The sequence below is a fragment of the Anolis carolinensis genome, chromosome 1, assembly GCF_035594765.1.
Source record: "Anolis carolinensis isolate JA03-04 chromosome 1, rAnoCar3.1.pri, whole genome shotgun sequence".
Lineage (NCBI taxonomy): Eukaryota > Metazoa > Chordata > Lepidosauria > Squamata > Dactyloidae > Anolis > Anolis carolinensis.
Genome location: NC_085841.1, coordinates 16,128,661 through 16,153,345, shown reverse-complemented (window position 1 = coordinate 16,153,345; position 24,685 = coordinate 16,128,661). Strand labels below are relative to the sequence as shown.

The 24,685-nt window shown below is 37.7% G+C and overlaps 1 protein-coding gene across 37 annotated transcripts in view; it reads right to left on the bottom strand.

Annotated features, from left to right (window-relative positions):
* nrxn1 (neurexin 1) overlaps positions 1 to 24,685 on the bottom strand; it is a 1,150,439-nt gene that overhangs the window by 596,152 nt on the left and 529,602 nt on the right. For 26 of the 37 annotated variants that reach the window (XM_062968856.1, XM_062968858.1, XM_062968876.1 and 23 more), the window contains 3 exons: positions 22,010 to 22,393; positions 11,263 to 11,466; positions 8,351 to 8,377 (listed from right to left, as the gene is read on the bottom strand). In XM_062968856.1, the coding sequence (XP_062824926.1) occupies positions 8,351 to 8,377; positions 11,263 to 11,466; positions 22,010 to 22,393 (615 nt within the window). The remainder of the gene's footprint in view (positions 1 to 8,350; positions 8,378 to 11,262; positions 11,467 to 22,009; positions 22,394 to 24,685) is intronic. The other 11 variants (XM_062968862.1, XM_062968873.1, XM_062968887.1 and 8 more) reach the window with 1 other exon arrangement.

The window sequence follows — 24,685 nt, the reverse complement described above, 5'->3', positions numbered from 1 at the left end:
GCTGGATGATTTTGACCACAGTCCTCAGACGTGTGTATATGGAAATTGCATGAACGGGATATTATAAGTGACTGTTTTGGCCCCACCAATTCTGGCACAGTGACAAAGGGATGACTCTGCTCCTGGAAATGGGGTAAATCTAGATTTGACAATGTTGGCAACTCTTGTCCCACAGCAGCCATTAAGGCTATGCCTTCTGGAAATAAGAGCTTTAATTTTAATTTCTGAAAATCTTGAAGAGATTAGAAACACTCTTCTTGTTTTGTAAAATCTCCTGAAAACCTCCCATGTATAGGCATATTCTGAACATCTCTAACATATTGTCAATATTGGAGTACACTCACTTGTCAGAAAGGGCTCAGTGGAAATTATCCCCGAATACAATTTTCCCTAAACATTTGTGGGTTTAACTTTTGCAGATTTGTTCTCTCTAGGAGTCTATAGGTCAGGGGTCCCCAAAGTAAGGCCTGTGGGCTAGATGTGGCCCTCCAAGGTCATTTACCTGGCCCCCGCCCTCAGTTTTAGACTTAGGCTCGTCCAAAGTCTGAAATGACTTGAAGGCACACAACAACAACAATCCTAATTAGCTTGACTATCTCATTGGCCAGAAGCAGGCCCAAACTTCTCATTGAAATCCTGATAGGTTTATGTTGGTTAAAATCATTTTCATTTTAAAATATTGTATTGTTCTTCCATTGTTGTTGTTGTTTTTGCACTACAAATAATTCCTATGCACAATTCCTAATGATAATTCGGCTGCTCAGCAGTCTGAAGGATTGTGGACTGACCCTCTGCTTAAAAAGTTTGAGGACCCCTGCTCTAGGTCATTCAGGGTGTTTTTCTAGGAATCTCTAAGTCATTCAGCATGACTCAATAGTCAACTTCTTTAGAAGACACAGAGATTCCTATTCTATCACGCAAAAAAATCAGCAGCTTTTTTTATATTCATGTTTCTTCATTTTTGTGGAGGTTCTGAACCCCTAATCCCTGCAAGAGTGGAGAGATTATTGTACATGTGTGTCTCCAGGATTTGATTAGTTCTCTTCTTCAAAATGATGTCTGAAATGTAATGGACCAGTCGTAAAATTACAGTGTAAAATGTCCCCCAATGAAAAAGCCCTTTTCACTTTGGTCCTATTCAACTATTTAAAAGTGTGTGCTTATACTAGAGAAAAAGAAAATGAAATAGCTTCTTGTGTTCTCCTTTCATCCATAGCTAAATTGATAAATCATAGTGAATATCAGACTGAGTTTGCCATAATTTCAGAGGGGACATGTGCTCCACAAGTCAGCATTCAGAGAATCATAGAATAGTAAGAGTTGGAAGAGACCACATTGGTCACCTAGTCCAACTGCCTGCAATGCAGGAAAAATACAACCAAAGTGCCCCCAACAGATGGCCATCTAGCCTCTGTTTACAAGTCTCCAAGGAAGGCGCTTCTACCACAGCCAAGGCAAAGCGTTCAACTGTTGAACACTTTCAAAATAATTTAAGCTTCCTACAGTGGCATCTCTCTAATCTCTATTAGAAAGATATTTCTGAAGTATATAGGCCCTCTCAGAGTCTTTTATCACTGCAAACACTCCCTCTCATTCAATAGGCAGAATAGCGATGCTTGTAGGGTTGTGTTGAAATCCTGCTATCAGGAAAGAGCTAGACTCATCATTGGTCAGTGACCTGCTCTCTAGAATCTCAGACATTTTCTGATGAGGTTTACCTAGCTTCAAAGGTTTGATGACAGCATTGGAGCTCTGATGGTGAGTATAGGGATGGGACAGAACCAAATGAACAATTTATTTTATTTTAATCAAAGAAGGGATACCTATTAGTTTTCCCATATATACTAGAAATCAGTTTTTATTTCTCCTCCTCCTCCTCCTCCTCCTCTTTTACTCAGGATTTAGGTGTACTGATGATTTATTAAGAATGTTAAGAGGGAGGAAAGAGGGACTTATCTAGTTAAGATGGTGTTTTGTTATGGGAGGAAGAATTCTGATGCTCCACATGAAATTTTTCTTCAAACTTCAAATGTCTAGCATTGCAAACACCATGACATGGAAAATTGTATACACCTAAAAACTTTATATTTGCTGTTGTCACATGGCCTTTGCATCTTTGTTCTGTTTTCACAGAAGCATAAACTTCTAAATACTTAACTACACATTTTCAATAGCCATACTAGAAATTTGGAGATTGAAGGAAAATGCAATTTGGGGAAATAACTTCTATCTTCAGGCAGTATCTTCATATACCCCTACAGTTATATCCTAGGTCTAGAATATCACCTCATCAGCTTACTGAGTTCCCAAGAATGACGCTACTAGTTAGTAGTGTTTTCCTTCTCTTCCATCTTGTAATAAACTCTGTGTAGCATAAGAGCTTTGGTGTGAAATAAAATGCCATGGAAGCATCCACTATTTTTATCGTCCAAACTGCCTTCCTTAGTCCCACAGGCAACCCTTCAATCAGAATGTTAATATGGAGAATCAGCCCGCAGTAGAAGGGGTGGAAATATTTGAAAAATGGTTGAAACTTTTGTTTCCCAAGTGCTGAGAAACCCAAATGAGGAGACTCTTAAATGGATGAGAATCTTAGATGTTCTGTACACAAAACAAAGGTGGTTTTAGTTTTTGCACAGAAAATAGCATTTTGTGTGAAAAACCAATTTACTGGGCTGAAAAATCATATTTCTGCACAGAAAGCACATTTCCTATACAAAATGCAGCATTGAACAGAAAATTTCCTGCACTGCATAGTTTTTACTTTCTCATAGCAAGGTAATGGTAAAATTGTTTGTTCTTTCCCATGAAGAAAAATTGATAGATACCAAACCTGTGAAAAGAAAGACAGAAAGAAAGAAACACAGAAGAATAAAGAAACAATTTTCAATGCCATTCTGAGTAGTGAGACTGCTGTGTTAGGAGTTAATGAGCTATATGATTATTATGTTTGCAGAGTTCTCTGCTCAGGTTAGAAATGCCGTAAATGAGCTCATCTCTACTTACTAAGCAGTTGAAAATGTTCCTCAGCCACTAGGCATTTATTGATGATGAGGGGTAGGCTCCTGGGGATGGTATGATTGGGATTTTGGAGTGGGTGTGGAGTTGTTGCATTTTAATAATTTAATTTGAATGTCTTTAATGAAATAAATGGTTTAATACTTTTTAATGTTTATATTTATATTTTAATATATTCAAATTGTTTTAACTTGAATGGTTTTATATTTATTGTTAGTAATCTGAGTTCCAATAGTGGAAGAAAGGCGGGATAAAAATAGAGTAAATAACTAAACTGAAAGGTGATAAAGGTTTTTAAATAAAGGCTGGATGGCCATTTTTCAGGAGTGCTCTGGGTGTTTATTCTTGTATGACAGGGTATTGGATTAGATAGCCCCCTCCAATATTGTGATTCTAATCCCTATGTTGGATCTTGGTCCTGGAGTTGTACATCTCAATTCCTAACCACTTCCACAACTGCAATTCCTTGCTCATCACCCTTCACGGTTCAGTACTCTCTGTGATGTGGCAGAGAGAGTACTTAACCTGATTTAAAAAGACATTGTTTCAAGACTTTTCTCAGCCCCAAAATTCACTAACTAACTCTGAGCAGTCAATCACGCTCAGTTTAAGCTACCATACAGGATTTATGAAAATAAAATGGTATGACTCCATGTACAGTAACATGAACTAATTGAAAAACAGGTGTGATAAAAAATAGTTATAAAAAGGATGCCATAAAGGCACAGAGGGAATCTTTCAATTGCAGCCTGTAATCCTTCTTGTTCTCATTTCCTAAGCCTGGGTTGAAAGCAACCCTTGAATTCACAAAGGAACCTACTGTACCATATAAGCAATCTTTAATGTAAACTGTCTGGTTTAGTAAAATCTAGGAAACTGGAAAATGATTTAGGGTTCTGCATGATGGCATTTTAGCAATGACATTTTCAGATTGACAGGGCTGTGTTTGCATATAGATAAGATCACATTCTAATCTAAGCAACAACTGAAAGATCAGCCTCTGGCATTTATGCGCCAATCATTTATCACTGGAAAATAACACAGAAGTTGAAAAGCTGGATTGTCATACAGAAAAATAGACTCTCAGTTTCATGACAGTGATATACATCAAAAAGTCACGTTGAGAGTCTTGCTTTGCGTCATTAATTCCCTCATAACTAAGAGCATATACACGCATTTCAACAATGGCATGGCCTCTACTGCAGTACTCTACCTTTATGTGTCACTGATATAATGTGATAAGGCCTATTCCACATGGGAGGTGACCACAATGAAATTTTTATACACTTGCCTTTCTGCTGACATGGAGGCAGAACTGGGACTATGAAATATGGAACAAGCAATAGCCAATGAGCCTTATGTAACCTGCCAAATAACTGGCCTGTATTGGAGTCATGACATAGTAGCAATACTTGGCCTTCAGAGACTTTTTTTTCTAGCTGGAAATAACTCACTGATCTAACATTGCTAGTGGTGAAATAGCTATTGATGAATGCTGTTGTACCTCAAAAACTAACTGTAGTAGAAAGTGAGCACAATCAAAGAGCATCTTTTGTCCAAGTCTCCCAGAAAAGTCTTATTTTCTTGCTTGGAAGACATGATCTTAAGCAATGTGTATACCTTTAGCAGAGGCAATATCTGAATCTTGCCCAAGTTCCAAGGTTCTGATGTTATTCTAATATTCTTATTCCGTTAGCTGTTGGCTAAGTATTTCCACAGAAATATTACATGGAATGTAACTGGAAATTGCTTACATTTTTATAAACTCAGCACTAACATTTGGGGACAAAATAACTGTGACAACCAAAGCAGACACCCAAATCTTGGAAGTGTTTCATGTGCAGTCTATTAACATGTCAACACATTTCCACTGTGAACTGGTCTGTCTGCCTGTAGTCTTAGAATGCTTACAGCATTCCTAGCCAGATAATAGGCATCCTGATTCTGTATATGAATGAACTCATTCACACAGTGGTGGGTTGCTTGAACAAGAAAAGACTGCAACTGTTTATAGCTCACACATGAAAGTTATCTACATCGGTGGTGCTTCCTGCTGTATCTTCTGAATACTTCCTTGCTTGTAGGAAAGGAACTGAAATCTCTCATAGGGAATGTAAGAAGTTTAATCTGCAATTAGCTGCAGATAAAACAGAATCTGCAATTAGCTGCAGAGAACAAATGCATTCTTCAGCAATGAACAAACTTGCTTATTGCATTTACACCATGCTCCTCATTTCTATTAGTCCTAGGATAATTTTTATATGTCCATTGAAGCCTCTGAAAGAAAAGTTTGTCCTATAGATTCCAAAGAATTGGCCCTTGAGTTTAAAGTTTCATCCAGTTACTTTTTTCCTCCTTTAATTTCCATTTTATTGCCCAACATATTGAAAGTGTTATTGCTCTCTGTTTGCCACCAAGAAAAAAGCAACTGCATGGCATACTTACAAACATTTGTATTTCTCAAAATAGCAAACCAACAAAATAAAATAAAAATAAATCAGAGTAATTTTGAGAATGGTGCCTTTTTCGGTAATCCACCCTGCAAGTCCTCCCCAATGCAAAAAGCCATTGTGTTCCATTGAGTTGGAAGTGAAATTGAATAACAGTTATGGCTGATGCAGTTATAGTTGAAAGCCAAGATAGAATTCCCACAAAGTTAACCCATTTCAAGTCTCCTTATCTTCTGCAGGAGAATGAAATTCACATTTGAATCTCTCTCACCAAAAGAGATGGGAATTAGAAGTGCTTAACTTTAATTCAATCATTTCTTTTTTTCATTTGGTTTAATACCGACACATGTCAACAGAATTTGGCCAATAAGACTGGCAACATTTCAAATCCCTCCCACCAAAATGAAAACTAGAAGCCATTGTACTTACTATAGAAAGTTTGGGAGATCCAGAGACTCAAAATAAAATCACAGTCCACAATCCTCTTTCAGAACAATGCATCTTAATCCAAATAATATCAAAAAGGTTAAACATTTTATCACAAGTTCAGTCAAGTACAGTGTAATAACAAGCGTTAAAAAAGGGTTTAAAGCACTTACATGCTTTGTGCAGGAGAAACCATCACAGAAAGTTAACTGAATGTCCTCCTTTTTATTGCTAAAGAACATGAATTTAGCAAAATGCAATTGGAATTAGTTTTTCCTTTGGGAGAATTATCAAAATGAAACAATAATAATATCAACTTCCAGAGCTTTATGATCCTCAGTGAAGGGTTTTCTCTCAGTCCCATCACCATCATAGGCTCATTTGGTGATGGCATGAGAGATGGCCTTCTCGGTGACTGCTTCCACCTTGTAGAAATCCCTTCCATGGGAGTTTAAGATGGTCACTTTTCTGCTGTCCTTTCATGGGCAGCAAAGATTTTGTTGTTAAAACTGGCTTTGATGAGCCACTGCTTCCTGAGAGCCATTTTACAGAGCGTATGTGTGCTCTTCTTTATTATGCTTCCAAATAATTTTATATTATTATTTAAAAATATAATAGTTTAAATGTCATTATGGTTAATTGTTTTTTTAATGTTTATTGCAGAGTTTTAATGGATCCTATAACAGGATAAAGGTGGCATATACAGTAGAGTCTCACTTATCCAAGCCTCGCTTATCCAAGCTTTTGGATTATCCAAGCCATTTTTGTAGTCAATGTTTTCAATATATCATGATATTTTGGTGCTAAATTTGTAAATACAGTAATTACAACATAACATTACTGTGTAATGAACTACTTTTTCTGTCAAATTTGTTGTAAAACATGTTTTAGTGCTTAATTTGTAAAATCATAACCTAATTTGATGTTTAATAGGCTTTTCCTTAATCCTTATTATCCAAGATATTCGCTTATCCAAGCTTCTGCCAGCCCGTTTAGCTTGGATAAGTGAGACTCTACTGTATTTAGAAAAACAAATAAACAATTCTGGAAATAATGTAATACAATAGGCCTTCATTCTGGGATCCTTCATGTTACACAATTTTTGTATAATCTGGAACCATATTTTACTTGGAATCACTCTGGAGTATCTCATAAAGCTTACAGGAGTGTTCTCCCTAGGCTTCCAATGTGAATCTTATCGTCAACTTCCAGTGGAACATTCAGCAGAAGTTGGCCATAGAATTGGTGGACATCTAGAGAGAATAGATATTGCTAGATACTCCAGAGTGATTCCATGATATGTAGAGCTAATTGCGTGTATATGAAACTGTATTCAATGGGTTTGTACAATAAGTAGCCCTACTGTAATAATGGTAGCTCCATTCTGCTGGTTGCTCCAATCATTTTTTCATTGACCAGAAGAATAGTTCAAGAAGATGTTATGGATTTTCCATTATCAAAATGGAACATCCCCTCACACAAAATAGAGGGACACACTATTCATATGTAGCTCCATGTGCACCCATATGCATCTTGGAATCCCTGAGATAAACATATTATTGGCACATACTGAAGAAGAGAGGTAGGTATAGTTTTGAAACAAAACACTTTTTTTAAAAAAAATGTGCGTATCTTTAGTCATTTAATTCTTATGGGTGCCCATTTGGCAATAGTAATCTTTGTTTCTGTCTCCACGTATGTTTCTTTATCAGCCATGGAGTTCATTATCCTTGTCTGAATAAATAAAAGAGAACAACCAACAAAGGATAGGGGAACCATATAGCTTTTCTACCTTGCTGATGCTGCAGACAGAACACTAAAATAGATTACTCCTCCACTTGGCTCCTCCTTCTTTCCTCCCTACCAAGGACTGTTCTAACTGTTGATTCCTGCCTCTCATATAATTTTAGTTTGTGAAAGACAAAAAAATCAGTTGAGATTATTAAATGTCATTGAAATACACATATATTTATCTCTAGAATATTTAAAGTTTAGTAGATTAAAGAGAAATATAACTTTACTTGATTGGGGCATGTTTAGCTCAGTGATGTTAGGGACATAGTTGCTCATATGCAGTTTGTGTTTGTTTATATTTATAATATGCTTTCTCCTAGTATCACTGAAAGCTGCATTAAGGAATTCCTACAAAATTCCTTGAAAATCTATTGAGAAATTGTTCAACCCTGATTTAAATTCTTTAAACTTCCTTAGAAATGATGTGCTTTTTTCCCTGGGGGAAACCTGAAACTTCCTTCTAAGGAGGAAAACATCTAGGCATCTCTGGAACATGCAGAGCTTTGTGTGATGGTTTCTTTTTTGCATTCATGTAATTTGCTTTTTTTAAATGTAAGTCATTTAACTATGCAACAGGGATATGCACCACATGTTAACTTAAAGTTTGTAACAACTGCCTAATGCAGGAATAATAAATTTAAAAATTTTGAATAGGCACTTACTGGAATTACAGTTAATCCTGATACAGTCTAGATGGGGAAGAATAGATGAGAAATGAAAATTTATCCTTCAAAGTAATAGCTGCAGACATCCAGTAAAGTCACATTCCACCCTTCCGGGGACAGACACATGCAAACATGGCCACTGTGTGTTCAGGTTCTTTCCATATTGCCATAGAACGCAGATACATGGTGAGAAGACTTTATAAATAGAAGTGATAGTATAGGGTAAAAAAAAATATGGCCAATTTCAAACAAAGCTACATGGTGACAAATCTAAGTGGAGGAGAAAAAGCTTTGGGTACTGTTCCAGATGCTGGATTTAAGCTGGCTGCAACATCCTCGCCCATATATGAAAGAACAGATCAATCTTCTCCACTTTTAGTTCCAAAAAAAGTGCTCCGTCACAATGGGGACTAGTGCAAACCAAGCCTAAAATCACACATTCTGGATAACAGTTAATACCTCCAAGGAAGACATAATTTGGAAATCGTAAAACAGCATATGTAGTATTAACATCAGTAAATTGCCTAGTCATTCAGTAAGCAGCCAAAACATTGTGCTGTCTCATATTGATATATTTATTTAGTTGTTTTGATTATAGTGAATTAAATTTTGCCTTTTGATGCTTGTAAAAAAACTTTATCTTCTTCTAATCTTTCTTCCTCTTGCTCTGTCTCTTTCTTTCTGGAACAGATTCATGGGAAATAAATAATGCTTCTAAAAAGATGCAAAGGTTTTGTTGAATTCGTGTAAATTTAATTCTTGTACTACTTTTGGAGAACTGAATCAAAATATCATGGTGAGTTGACTAGCACATATTTTAATTACTTTTAAGACCCTTTAGGAGACCGATATATAAACACATATATGTTCTTTATTTCTTAAATAAAATGACCTAGATTTTGTTTCCATGTAGCTGAGTTTGTCATGTGTCGTCAACCGCATCAGAAAAGTGGTTGCAAACAGCCAGGGAACATTACCTACATGCCTCTGTCTACAGAAAGCTTTCTTGAAAGAGCCCTCTTCTGGATCCCACTTTGCTGCCATTTTGTTAACAAAAACAATGCATCTACTTGCTGTAGCTCCAAATTTACACTGGAGGGCTCTGTGTGAAGCTAAAGAGGCTAAAGAAGAGTTTCCCTGTTTGATATGTATAAATTCCCTACTGCAAAATCTAATTAACATCATCAAAATTCAATGACCTAGCTTTCCTCCAAAATGGGTTTTGAATACATCAGTCTGCCCCACTACCTTTTGCAATTTGAAAGTAAAATCACCCCAGAGCTAGTTTTAAAAAATGCTGCACAAAAGGTTTAGAAAATAATCTCACAAAAGGAAGTCATTCTGGCAAACCTGCACTGTTCCTCGATGAATAAAGCAGCGATTGATCATTTCTAAATGCTACAAAAACCTAGGAAAGCATGATTCCATTTCTGTAGAAGAGCTGATGTGGCTTGTGTTCACAGGGCTGTTTGCTGAGGGCCGCAGACTTTGGGCATTGAAGGGTTGTGTTATTTGTGATGCACACACATACACACACATACACACACAATTTCACAATGGCTTGTGTTTCTTTAGAGACTGAAGAGAGAGAAGGAAGGTGAAAGATGGGTTTGACTGCATGTAGTGCCAGACTGCTATATAAGGAAGACCAAAAGAAGACAATAAAACAGCTTGTAATTTTTGAATATAGTTAATTTCTTAACTTGCGCATAACGTCTCCATGTTAACCACTTTGGCAAGAATCACAGAGTACATTGCAATCAGTTAGATAAAATGCTAGTTTTGATGGAATTGATCTCAATAATATATTGGTAAACAACCCAAAAAAAAAAATGGTTTACCCAAGCAATCGACTAATGAGATAGAATTTTAGATCAAACCAGCTCCACTTCCATGAGAAGCCTTGTGATTATGACTTTAGACTATTTCTTAGGAATGTAAAGAACATTGGGTAATTTTTATGTTATTGACAAGAAAGGATGCCTCAACACTTGGCACTCCATGAAAGGAATTAGCAATCATTGTGAATTTTGGAGATGTTTTGTGACTTTTGTAAACATTTAAACCCCATATTGGTTTTCTATAGAAAATTGGTATATACTCTGCAAAATACAAAGTTTTCTGAATGATCCATAATTTGTGTAAAGTTTTTGGCCCAAAAATAGTCACAAAAGGTCAACATTAAAATCTCATAATCTTGACCTATAAGAAATACATATGAAAATCTTTGTTACTCAGGCTGCCTAACATACAATCAGGACTCACTCTCTGAAATAAAGATTTAGTGCTACATGGGAACTTTGACCCAATTGCTAGTTACAACCATAGTAAATCTGAAGCATCAACTGAACAAAGTTAAGTTAATACTTGTATAAATTCCATTGATTCAATTGATCTACATTAGTAGGGAATAGCAATTGGATTCAGAGCTTCGTTTCATCTATGAAACTCATAAGGGGCATAAATTGGTTTTATAGATGTAGATAAATCTGTACACAGAATATCAATATATCAGGAGGGCCTTCCCTGCACTGAAAGAACTGTAGCACATCTGTTATCCAATGTGTGCCTAAGGATCTTTTGGATCAGGTATTGTGTAGAAATGATATTTTTAAGGTATGATTGAGGGAAACCCAAATGCCTCCAATATCTGGTCTTCTCTATTTAGAACAGTCTGCAGTTCAAAATTAATCATGGTGGGTTATGGTGGAGTGTGCAAAGAGAAACATAAAACAAAAATAAATACAACAATATGCATATTATGTATTCATATATATGCGCAAAAGTTGCATATGTATGACCATTTCTTTTCAGTGGTAAACAGGCTGTTGAATAGATGTTTGCAGGCAAAGACGGGAAAGGCTGTTTGAGATGTAAATTCTAGGATGGAAGCTGGAGAGGAATGTTACCTAGGTTGACTGTTAGCTTAACACGTCCTGCATCCAGTTCTAAACGCAGCGTGTCAGCGGATTCCCTTGAAGTTGTGGCCATTAAAATGCCATAAGCTCGCTGAGATCTGAACCGTAAGGACACGTCTTCCGCCTCTGTGTGCATCACCACAGGGAGCTGTATTTTCATAAACATACTTCCGTCATAGCTTAAAACCGTTGCCTCTGCAAAGGTACAAGAAGGAAAGTTACAAGTGAGGTTCACATTTGGATTTCTCTATGTTAGACAGCACACTGTGAATACCAAGAATAGGAGTCCTCAAACTAAGGCCTGCAGGCAAGATCTGGCCCATGTATTTTATGTTCTTAAAGGTAGAAGACCTTGTCTAATTTTGGAAGCTAAACCAAGTCAGACCTGGTTAGTTCTTGGATGGGAAACAATCATTGGTACTATAGGTCATATTTTAGAAGAAGGAACTGGCAAAACCACTAAATATACCTTGCCTAAGAGAAAACTATGGAATTAATGAGGTCACCATAGGTCAATATATGACTTGAAGGCACATATTACAAAGTGACTTTCAATCTGTAAAGAACTTAGTTCTGGATAGTTATTTGCTGGTGCAGCAGCTTTTATGATTTGTCTGCCAATATGAGGAACATTGGTCATAATAAGGAATGTACATTACAAGTGATTCCCCCTCCTGCCTCCAGCTCACTATTCCAAGGAGACTAGAAAGCTAAATAGAATTGGAGCAGAAGTTTATGCTCCAGACAACTAGAATAAATGTTTAATAATATGATGCTCATTAAGCATAGCCACAGGCTCCAGGGAAAGGAATAATAGTTTTACTATTATTTCTGCACTGGGACTGCAAGAAAGTTAAGGCAGGAAATGGCATTATCAAACATCTCTGGAAAACAATTTTCTCTGGGGACCCGAGAAATCGAGGGAATTACAACAATACTTTTTGGGACAAGTTTTCTAGAAATCCATTCTGTGGATAGTAGAAAATGGAGACACAAACCACTAATTTCGAAAAGCAAAGAATACAATCCTGTATACTCTTATGCACCAGTGGTCATATTACTGAACACAACTGACCTCCTATTTAGGATTAATAACTTCTTACTTTGCTTAGGGCTGTTAAAGTAGAATATTTTCTAGCTCCTGGAGTGCCTTCATACATGGTCAACATATCATAATTGGCTTGATCAATAATGCAAGTTGTATTAAAGTAGACCTGAACTTTCCTTAGAAGCCAAGATGAAAAAAAACAAAAACAAACCTAAGGTTATCATCCTTTGGACATATCATGAGATGCTGTGATTCATTGGCAAATATTATAATGCTCAGTATATTGGGCATTGAGGTGTGTGTGGATTTTTTCACTCAAGAAAATTCTGTCTGCCTTGAGTTTGCAATGCCAAGGCAAGGCATCTGGTGAATAGAGCTTACTTTTTTTTCATGTCAGGAGGGACTTGAGAAACTGCAAGTAGCTTCTGGTGTGAGAGAATTGGTGGTCTGCAAGGACGTTGCCCAGGGGACGCCCAGATATTTTGATGTTTTTACCATCCTTGATAACAAGCAAGAACAATGACTTTCATTCTCTGGCTTCCATATGTATTGTGAAGGATGAGTTGAACCACTTTCATTAACATGAGACTTTGCTTCTGCAATAGGCAGCAGGAGAGTTTGAGACAGCCCTGATATCCAAACACTGTAACTTTCCTTCAGGAATACAACCCCCTTCTCCTAGTTTCTTCCCATTTTGGCCTCCCTTTTCTACTTCTACAAGATCCCCTTTCAAGTATGGATTTGCTGTCATTAGCAGAGAGTAGCAGACACAGGAAATGCAAACATCATTGTGTATGCACAGATATAAAACAGTAGCACATGGATCGTATAGGCTGATCAAACTGGAAAAATCCTGTCTCCTTGCATCTCTGCCTGACATTTATAATTTTTATTAATAAATTTCATCTTGCATATTGTTCTGCTGTTGCTGCAGCTGCTGCTGTGGCTGTTGCCCCGTTGAAAGCACACACCTGCAAAAGGCACTGCCAAAAGGCAATCACGTACTGCAAGCCCCACTAAAAATCAAAGAGAAAAGCCAAATTATATTGCCATGACATCTGTCCTGCCATCTGCTAGAGCTCCCATAAACAAATAAAACCCATCCACCGATTATCCTGATGTTTATACTTTTGGCATATTCAGCCAAGGGTAGCAGTGGCAAAATAAGCACAGAATATTGCAATTTCTAAAGATGGTTAACCCTTTCACTTTCCAATACATGTGGTGGTCATAACATACCTACCTCCCCCACTCCATGATATATCAAGAGCCTACAAAATTACATTTTGTTGTTATGGGTAATGATAGGTAATGACTGCCTTGAATATTTAACTAAGTTAGGAATCCTGAAATAATTGGCTGCCTGCTCTGATCCAGTAGGATTTATTTTTTACTGAAATCTATTGCCAGTGTCTGGTATCTATTATAAATTTCCTTAATCACTTAAGAAATAATTAATGATCCCCACCCTTTCACAATTCTCAGACTGTCATTCAAGTCAACACAATGTTCTTTTCTTCCCTCCAAAGTGGCTTTATTTGCTGAAATGAGGATACATCCTGCCTCCCTCCTTTAATTGCATGCAATAAGTGTAGAAAAATTGTGTCTACTCGTCAACTTGAATGGTTTATCAGCAACTGCACAGGGGTCGTAGCAATAATAACTTTGCACGGTGAGATGGCTGTGCTGTGCTTTTGGGATCCCGAAAGCTGTAATCATATTAAAGCATGACCATTTGGGACACAGTTGTTACTGAAAGGAGGAGAAGAAATGCTTTGAGTGCAGTTTCCCCCCAGATAGCAAAGTCCTAGGGCGGCACACAATACTCCGCAAGCTGAACAAACGCACACACATTGAGATTTCTGCAGGACAAACAGCCAGATAACATTGTGAGAACATTATATTAGCATGGGTCTCAGCAGATGATGACTGATGCTCCAGAATAATTAAAATTAAAGTAATTGTGGGAGACCTAAACTATACTTGTTGGGACAAGATAAGCATCACGTCCTGAGAAAGAAATTCCATTGCCTGCCCAAAATATTTAGATAAAATCCCTTTGATGAAGCATGATATAAAAGTCTGATAGGGTATGCCTATTTATTTGGTTATGTTTGTGTTTTGCAGATTTGCATATTCTTGTTGTTCCTCTCCTCAGTGGCTGCAACACACACAAAAACACCCAGTTCCTTTTGATTTTGAAAACTGAAAGCTCTCTCTCTCAATCTCTCTCTGTTCATCCATGGGGGGGGGGGGGGGGACTCACATATGTAATAGCAGGATTTTGCCACAGGGTGGTACACCATGCATATTTAACTGAAGAGTTTTGTAATTCATCTGACAGTCTAGTTATGCCCCTGACTGCAAGCCGCAGTCCACCAGTAACAGAACAATCTGGAGACATCAAAATAACTGGATTTCTGCCAAGGGCTTGCAGCTTCTAAAATAAGGAACAGGGAATCTCTTTGTATAATATGGTTTTTATCTTTGAATGGGGAGCTTGCTCTTAAGAAAGGGTAAAGGACAAAATGGTAGTGGGAGAAAGATAGCATGGGCTGTCAAAAGGATTCCTCTTGTTAACAAGTGTTGGGGATGCTTGGCAGAAATCAAGCAGAACCAAAGTGTTCGCCAGTTCTAACTGAAAGCAATAAGCACCAACTTCATTCTTAACTGACATCATTAACAAAATGACTTTGTCAAATATTGCTTTCAGAGATGTGGTATACTCATGAAATCATTATATTAATGATTTCATGAGTGGGATTACACAGCTAATGGAAAACATCCCTTGTTCTTCAGGTACAGTAGAGTCTCACTTATCCAATCTTCACTTATTCAAGGTTCTGTATTATCCAAGGCAGTCTGCCTTTTAGTAGTCATTGTTTTTGTAGTAAATGTTGCATTGTTTTGGTGCTAAATTCGCAAATAGAGTAATTACTACATAACATTACTGTGTATTGAACTGCTATTTCTGTCAATTTCTTATAAAACATGATATTTTGGTGCTTTATTTGTAAAATCATAATGTAATTTTATGTTTAATATTTATTATTTATTTATTTATTTATTAAAACATTTATATCCCGCCCTTCTTACCCAACAGGGGACTCAGGGCAGCTTACAATAAAACACACATATAAAACCTGTACAATACACTATAAATCAGTTAAAAATTAACTTACATAAAACATTCATAAAACACATTATAAAATACAGATAGGTTTTTTTCTTAATCCCTCCTTATTATCCAAGATTTTTGCTTATCCAATGTTCTGCCAGCCCGTTTATCTTGGATAAGTGAGACTCTACTGTATTCTCAAAAGGTTTCAAAAAGAACTACCAGATGGGTAGTAAGGAATAAAAGGAACAATATGACTGGTGTATGTTCAGAAGCATTATGACTCCATGAAATTACTATCTGTGTGCTGTGTATCTTCGTGTGAACATTTATTGTAGCATTATTTATCATTTTTTTTTCTAGACGTGAAGGGTAGGAAAGTCAAAATGTTTGAATTACATGCAAATCTCTAAGTGACTCCAATGGATTAGATCTAAAAGGAAAAACACTGACACTAGGCTAACAATTGCATTCAACTCTTTGCAGCCTTTTACAAACCAATAACTTGGTGAAAGAGATGGAATTCTGTATGACCCGTTACATCACATAACTTTTACATATGAGATGCTAAGGAACCCCTTTACTGAATGGTGAAGAGCTTTTTCTGTTTCTGCCCCTGCCTTATGGAATGCCTTGCCGCCCTATATGAGAGCCATGCGTGAGTTAGGGCCTTTTACCCTAGCACTCAAGACATGGCTCTTTACTAGAGCTTTTAATCTATTTTAATTTTTATCAATATTTGTATGTATGTATTTTTATCTTTTACAATTTTATCTTGCAAATCGCCTAGAGCATCGTGGATGGAGGGCGATTAATAAGTAATTAAATGATGATGATGATGATGATGATGATGATGATGATGATGATGATGATGATGATGATGAAGATATATAGCAGGCCATCAGCAAGAGTGGCTGATACGCTTTGGTGACCAATCCTCATTGAGAGGCACACTGGAACCAATGCAATGGGCATCGTGTTCTGCATTAATTTAGCTGTGCATTGGTCTCACTGTGCCAGAAATGCAACATAGTAACATAACAGTAGCCCTCCACTTGATGTGAACATTATGGAACTGTTTCATTTGAATTCCCACAGACATAGGTCCACTTACAATGCTGTAAGATCCCAACAGAATTCTGGTAACTATTTTCAGTTCATGAGGCGATAGTGAGAAAATGTCCAAACATTTTCACAGAGAGGGCTGTGTGCCCCATTATGTTACGTGATGCTTTCCCCTATTGATTTCTTTTATTTCAAAATGCCTCAACTGCCAGTAGACAATTCCTATAGACAATTCCTTGCATTAATTAGAGAAGACCTTTAGAGAGCATAACCCTTGTTCCAATAAGAACCCAGCCATCCCAAATGAAAATTTTCTCAAGATCTTAAATTTTTAGTATTTGAAAGAATAACATGGTGTGTAAAGCCAATGTTCTTTTTTTTTCAGAAATAAAACTTTAGCAAAGGATTTCCAAAATGGCAAAAATCTTGCATCCACATCAAAGAGATGAAAATTCACAAAATCTTTGGCACTTTAGTGTATTTCCTATGCAACTAGCAACTGAATATGGGCTTCTTTTTGATAAAAATATGTCAAGATGTATTTTTATTCTAGAAATAAAGGTGGAGGGGATTGGCATTGAAAGGTTTCAATTGGTAAAGTAAAGGTAAAGGTTTTCCCCTGACATTAAGGCTAGTTGTGCCCGACTCTGCGGGTTGGTGCTTATCTCCATTTCTAAGCTGAAGAGCTGGCTTTGTCCGTAGACATCTCCAACGTCATGTGGCCAGCATGACTGCATGGAGCACCATTACCTTCCCACCAGAGTGGTACCTATTGATCTACTCACATTTGTATGTTTTTGAACTGCTAGGTTGACAGAAGCTGGGGCTAACAGCGAGAGCTCACCCTGCTCTCTGGATTCAAACCACTGACATTTTGATCAGCAAGTTCAGCAGCTCAGTGGTTTAATCCACTGCACTACCGGGGGCTCCCTTCAATTGGTAAGGATATTCAAAAATATTCAAAAATAATTAATAAAAGGAAATTTTCAAAAGCCTCATGTTTTTTTAAATCTTCACATTGTGAGTGGCCTTTCAAAAACTTTCTCACAGATGGAAGGGAATTGCTAAAACTACTCTTACTTTCTTTGCGAATAAAACGAGTGAAGAAATCCATCCCTAGAGAAAGGCAGCTCATGATAAGTAGAAGTCTGCCATCTGCTTTTATCCCTAGAAATAAAACTGGAGTAATACTAGTCTTGATGTTTTGTTGTTGTTAGCAACTGTCAAATCAACTTTGACTTCTGCCATAAGTCAAAGTTGACTTGACAACAGTTCACAACAGTAGTGAACAACAAAGTCTTATTGTGACCCTATGAATGACAGGCCTCCAAGTTAAGACAGCTCTGGTATTGTTGACACATCCCTGCAAAGGTCTTGCAGATTCAGGTCTGTAGCTTCCTTAACTGAATCTTGATAGAGCATAATGCAAACAATAACATGACATTTGTGGCAATTAGACTATAGTAGACATTTTAATGGGCCAACATAAATTCCTGTTGGACTTCTGATCACAATTTCTTTTCCCTCAAGCCTGTTGGTTAGCACATCTATTTAAAAACAACAAATACACCTCTAAGAGAATGAACCACTATTTCTTATAACAGAAAGACTATTGCTAGGGTAAAACTATCCCAAATAAACACGATCCCTACATTTTTGGTCTTCAGAACATATGATCTCCTCTATCTTGCTTTCCACTGCTATCCTTGTTTTTGTTTTTTGGTTTTTTGTTGGGGTTTTTTTGCTCAGTTTTTTGTGGAGTAAGGTGCTAAGAAAACTGTCAGCTTTCCTCAAACTGGTTCTGGGTGAAGATCATCCTCCCATTTCTGAAGCCTTATCAAAACTGAAGGTGAAGTTGGAATCCCTTTGTGCAGTGGGTCACCAGAGTAGCTTCTCACCCCACACCTTCCCAAATGTTTATTTTGCCACCATTTTAGTGAGTGAGCACCACTTCAGGATTCATATATTCATAAACATAGAAGACATAACATTGTAGCACTAAACAGAGTTGGTCAGATGTGGTGCCTTTTTTGGGTGGCAAATAAACACATGCATAATTGTTTGCTCTTGGGGATCATTACCAACAGCCCATAATATAATGCTGATATTATTTTATTATAAACATGCCAATTAACCTTCTGAAAAATCAAACATAATTTTGAAATGGGATCTCGACTCCTTGTAAGAACCCAAAGTGCTTTTTAATCACCTTTTCCTAATATAAAATTAAATATGTGCATCAATAAGTCTGATTTTCATGTTCACCTTCCTAGCTAAAGGGGATATTCATTAGCATTTTGAAATTAACTTGCTCTTTAAGATAAGCAGGGTCCCTTATGAGCTGTGACTCCTTTTAATCTGTCAGAGACTGGCAGTGGAGGAGTCCTCCCCCTTCTTACAGACTTCTAACTGCTTTGTGGGACTCAAAGATAATGGCATTGTTGTTCCAAGTAGGTGGGAACTGATAAGCATCTGTTAGGTGGGAAACTAATCCAGTCATGTTATAATTCCTAGTGTGAACATATGTATGGACATTTTGATCCTGCTCCCTCCCCATCTGGTTAGTGCCTACTTCAGTTTTGTTACAGGTCTTTGTTTCATCCCATTTTTTCTGTCCACATTTGCAAGAAAAATGTGCATTTTTCTGACTGTACACATTGTCTACAGCAGTGGTTCTCAACTGGTGGCTCCCCAGATGTTTTGGCCTTCAACTCCCCGAAATCCTAACAACTGGTAAACTGGCTGGGACTTCTGGGAGTTGTAGGCCAAAATACCTGGAGACCCACAGGTTGAGAACCACTTGTCTACAGGGTATCATTCTTCTTGATGTTTTTGTTATTTATAATAATAATCAATTATGGAAATCCTATGAATGACAGACCTCCAAAAGCATCAATCACCAACAGCTCTATTAAATGTTGCTCTATAATTTAATTTTGTTAAATTAAAAACACCTGTGACTTTTTTTTACTGAGTTGATCTACCTGTAATGGATCCTTCCACTTTTCCTATTGTTTTAATCCCCACCCCCATCCCCAAGCATCTCTTCCAATGAATTATGCCATGCTGTGATCTGTCCATTCAGTCATTTTGGCTTCTAAGGAGAATTCAAGTTTAAATTGCTCTTGGACCCAAAAATTTATCCTTTTTTTGGTGCACATTTCAGCATATTCTCTAACACATTTCAGATGAGTAATTCTTTGGTAACTGCCCATTTTGTTTGGATGCCTGAACTGTAATTCTAAACGTCTTATTTCTCATTTGAAATTTGGATTTACTGCAATGCTATAAATTTGTGGAATGAAGAAAAAGAGCATTAGGCGAGAAATATTTCTTATAGGAAGAGTAATGTCTTTGGTTGTTGTGTGTTTTCCAGGCTGTATGGCAGTGTTCCAGAAGCATTCTCTCCTGATATTTCACCCACATCTATGGCAGGCATACTCAGAGGTTGTGAAATATCTCACAACTTCTGAGGATGCCTTCCATAGATGTGGGCGAAATGTCAGGAGAGAATGCTTCTGGAACATGGCCATACAGCCAGAAAAACCCTGTGATTCCAGCCATGAAAGCCTTCAACAACACAGTAATACCATTATTTTGCCCCCCCCACCCGCAAATAGGTGCCCATATGCTTCTTTTAGCACCACATTTTAGATGAGTTTTTTTTTCCTGACAGCTTCACTATCCAGCTTTCACAAATATAGAAATTGGAAATACTATGGCACTGGATGATTCTGATTCTGTATTTAATTATACACTTGAGGATCTTATCTAGTTCCTTCACAAATGCCCTTTTAAGTCCCAGTCTTTTAATTTCTTCACTGCCATTTCCATTTTGATTTATGACTGAGCCAAAGTATAAAACATCTTTATTGCTTCCTTGCATTCCCTCTCTGACTAAAGTTTGCTTGTGCTGTGGTGCGTCTGTATGCACTTTTAAAATATGTATGTTTCACTGATGTATCCAGATTCTGTAGTGTGAATGAACCCAATGGAGGTTGATTTTTTCCCCCTATTCTGAATTTCCAAGCAGCATTTTAATAAGGCAAAATTTTTGATCCATTTGAGGCTTTTCGTATCAGGAAGCAGAATGAAATATTGGAAGACAAATGGGATAAGGCCATATTTAACTCACACTTTCTTGTAATTAACTGCAGCAATTTGAAGTTGGCTCTCCACATTTGCAGGTTTAATGTTTGTGGATTTGATTAATTTTGGATTTGATTAAAATGTTCCCTTGAGTATCTCTAGGTCCTCCAGGGCTACTCAATTATCAGCTTCCACCAGAAGTTGACCATACAGCCAACCTGGAGGACCTAAAAGTTCCTAGTAAAAAAAGGTAAGGTAAAGGTTTCCCCTGACGTTAAATCCAGTCATGACTGACTCTGGGGGTTGGTGCTCATCTCCATTTCTAAGTCGAAGAGCAAGCGTTGTCCGTAGACACCTCCAAGGTCATGTGGCCGGCATGACTGCATGGAGCGCCGTTACCTTCCCGCTGGAGCAGTACCTATTGATCTACTCATATTTGCATGTTTTCGAACTGCTAGGTTGGCAGGAGCTGGGGCTAACAGAGGGCGCTCATTCCGCTCCCGGGATTTGAACCTGGGACCTTTTGGTATGCAAGTTCAGCAGCTCAGCACTTTAACACACTGTGCCACCAGGGGCCCCTTTAAAAAGTTCCTAGAATGGTTGGTTATTCAGTTTTTCCATATATACATCCCTAAGCAGCACAAAGGTAGAGGACCTATAGTAGTACTATGTTTTGCTACAGATGGGACTTCATCCAAAACAGTCTTCTCTCTGTTTTTTCTCCATTTCACTGACCTGCTGAAATGGAGTTCCATTGAGGCCATCACATGGTACAATGCCACTTCCAGTGGTTGTCCCTGAAACTCTGTTGCGGTAGTGCATGGAAATGGAGAAAGACTGCATTTTCAGGAGTTGGGTGCTACTCAATTCCCAATGACAAAAGATGAAGAGAATCTGGATTGAGATAGGGAAAGGACGTGGGATGGCTGCCATCCATGAAAATGGCAAGGAACGGGATCTCCACAGTAGGGAACAAGAGAAGTCAGTTCCCTCCACTTTTCCCCACTGTCATGTGATGTGGTCCTAAGTGATTCTTATGCCAGTGGGGGAAATGAATCTCCTTTTAGGTTCCATATGAACTTTAAATGAGTTGTTCAATGCAATGTAGGTATTTGGGAAGGAGATTTTTCACCTCGGATAGCTCTGTTGAAGGCTAGATGAAAACTCAAAATGAATTTGCTGCCTCGCTAATGTCAAATCAGCAGTCACCACTGACTCTCTGTTTACAATACATTCCAACATTCAAGACATCTTCTCCTTCATTTGTCTTCAGCCTGATAAAGAATTGTGCAAAAAGGAAGGAAGGAAGGAAGGAAGGAAGGAAGGAAGGAAGGAAGGAAGGAAGGAAGGAAGGAAGGAAGGAAGGAAGGAAGGAAGGAAGGAAGTTGAGAAAAGGATGGAAAGAAGGGTTGACATACCTCTCTCACACGATCTGCCCAAGTAGCCTGTACCAGAACAATCACAGACATATCTGTTCCAGCCATCTCTGCACACACCGTTGTTTTTACATGGATTGCTCAAGCATGGTTTTGCTGTTTCTCTTGAACACGAAGGTTTCACCCCAGAAGTGCTTTGGATTTCTGCCATTTGGCGAATATCTTTGCTTTGACCATCAATAAAAAGGTCCCGGATGCATCCCACGTAGCCATAATTTAGAAGAGCTGTCCAGACTTCTGTTGGGAAGACCAGGCCAGCTTTATTTTCTGGCAAACCTCCAAGATACAAATCATCATCGAGGTCCAAAATTTCACTCTCTCCAGGTGCAGTGTAAGGTGTTCGCATCGTGTTGACAGAAATGGTACCTGTTGGGGAATAAATTGGAAGATGCTTTGTTGTAAACATTTACTATTACTAATTTACTTTGTTCATTTAATATTTCCATTGAAATCCCACTGCTTGCCCAGAATGAGAAAATTGTTCCAATGAATTTCCTCAATGATTAATGTTGTTGTACTGTGGTGTTTCTATATGCACTTTTAAAATGTTGGGTAGATGTATGGATTCCAGGTTGCAAAAAACATCTGATCTGAATACAGTGATTTAAAACTGAACAACAAAGAAAGTACAATGAAGCAGGTATTTTTTATTTAAAATAATACATTTATTCTGACACACTGCTTGAAGAAATCATAGACAGTAATTTTGGTGTCACAGTCTCTGATGGTGTGATATGAACCTCTTTAGTAATGCCACTGAAATGCCTTTTTTTCTTTGCAACTGTGCCAATTTAGCTGTGACCCAGACTTTATCACTTAAATGACACTTATTAAACAACATCCACTGAGTGGAATATTGTACATTTCTTTGGATTCTAAAAAATAAAATAAATAAACCAAAGACTGTTATTAAGCTGAAGAGCATTCAAATGATCTGGCAATCATCATGTGGCTGTTTATCCCTAGAAAGCAAGGGCAATCTTTAAAAGGTCTTCAGTGATTTAAGACTGCAGTGAATAAGTATAACAACTCCCAGATGGCATGGGGGTGGCATATACTCCACAACAGTGTTTTGAAATGGATATCTGGAAAGTGCTGCTCCAAGTGAGAGCGTGATTACTCTAAACCTCTAATTATATACTCGGGAGACAGCCATGCGCCTTTTTCTCCCCCTGTAATTTCTAGCTCTTAAACTGGAACTCTGACTTTAATTCAAAATCTCAATGACTTCTTAGCCCTTAAATGCTGGCTTAGCTGTGAAAAACTGCGGATACCATCTGGTTTATGCTGCCACGCACTACTGGTGTTCGACAGGAATAATAAGTTCCTTCTCTGATTCCAATGTGTAATGATGATATTTGAAAAAGGTGAATGGCAGCTAGGTTAAGGACCCCCTTTGTGAGCTTTTTTCTTGAATAGGATGGAGAAATTAACAAGACATACAAATGACACAGCAGCACCAGGACACAATTATGCATGTGTCCCTTGCAGGTGACAAAATCCATGGAGCTTTGCAGCACCTTTTTGCAGGATTTCCAGCTTCCAACCTTTACTTCCTTCTGCTTTAACTGCAAATTAGGCCATAGACTAACTGCAGAGCAGGCATACATTTCCCATAGGTACATGCTAATGAACCTCTTCAATCACATTTGTTATCTCAGCAATTCGGTTTTAAGAAGTCTGCTCACTAAAACCAAGACCTGGCAACATCCATTATGTTAGGCTGCAACAGAGGAGAGAAGGAAGAAAGAAAGTGCTCCCTTCTGCTTTCCCAAGAAGCCATGCTCACCAGAGGATTTTATACCACCAACTGTCACTTGGCATTAGCTATTACATCAACTAACAACAACAACAACAACAACAACAACAACAACAACAACAACATTTTATATCCCGCCTCCATCTCCCTGGAGGGATTCAGAGTGGCTTACATGGGGACAAGCCCAATCCAATATAGATTAAAACCCAACATAGATTAAAACATATCTCAGTAAAATTAAATAACATTAGAACAAGATAATAACATAAAATCAACTTCATCCAACCCATAGTAATAAATACATCAAGTGCCACTAACACAACGACATGAGCAAGATTGCTATGTTTGGCATCACTTCCCTCATCACTAATGGTCACCAAGAAGTCACTACAGGAAAACTTCTTCAAGAATTCTAATGTTTCAGAACATCTGAGTCTTGAATAAAGATCTGAAAGCCCAACAGGGGAAATGATAGAAAAACATTTTCTCCTATTTTTTGCAAAGCCTATTTCATCCAATTACATATTTTTTGTTAGGTTAATAAAATATTTAAGGCAAGGTGTTCACTCCCACAACATTACAATGAGGCATTGTATCTGTTGAGAATTGGTTCCAGAACCCCTCATGAATAACCAAAATCCATGGCAGCTATAGTCCCATTATATCCAATGTGTAGTAAAATTGTCTACCTTATACAAAATGAGAAATCAAGTTTTGCTTTGGGGATTTCTTTCAACCAGTGATGGTTGATTTGTGGATTCAGAGGGCAGTGCACATTTCTAAAAACAATGTTTCAAACAGACTTTCCTTAAGACTATGTGCAACATTTGATCACTGCAGATCATAGAATCATAGAGTTGGAAGAAACCTGGTGGGCCATCCAGTCCAACCCTCTGCCA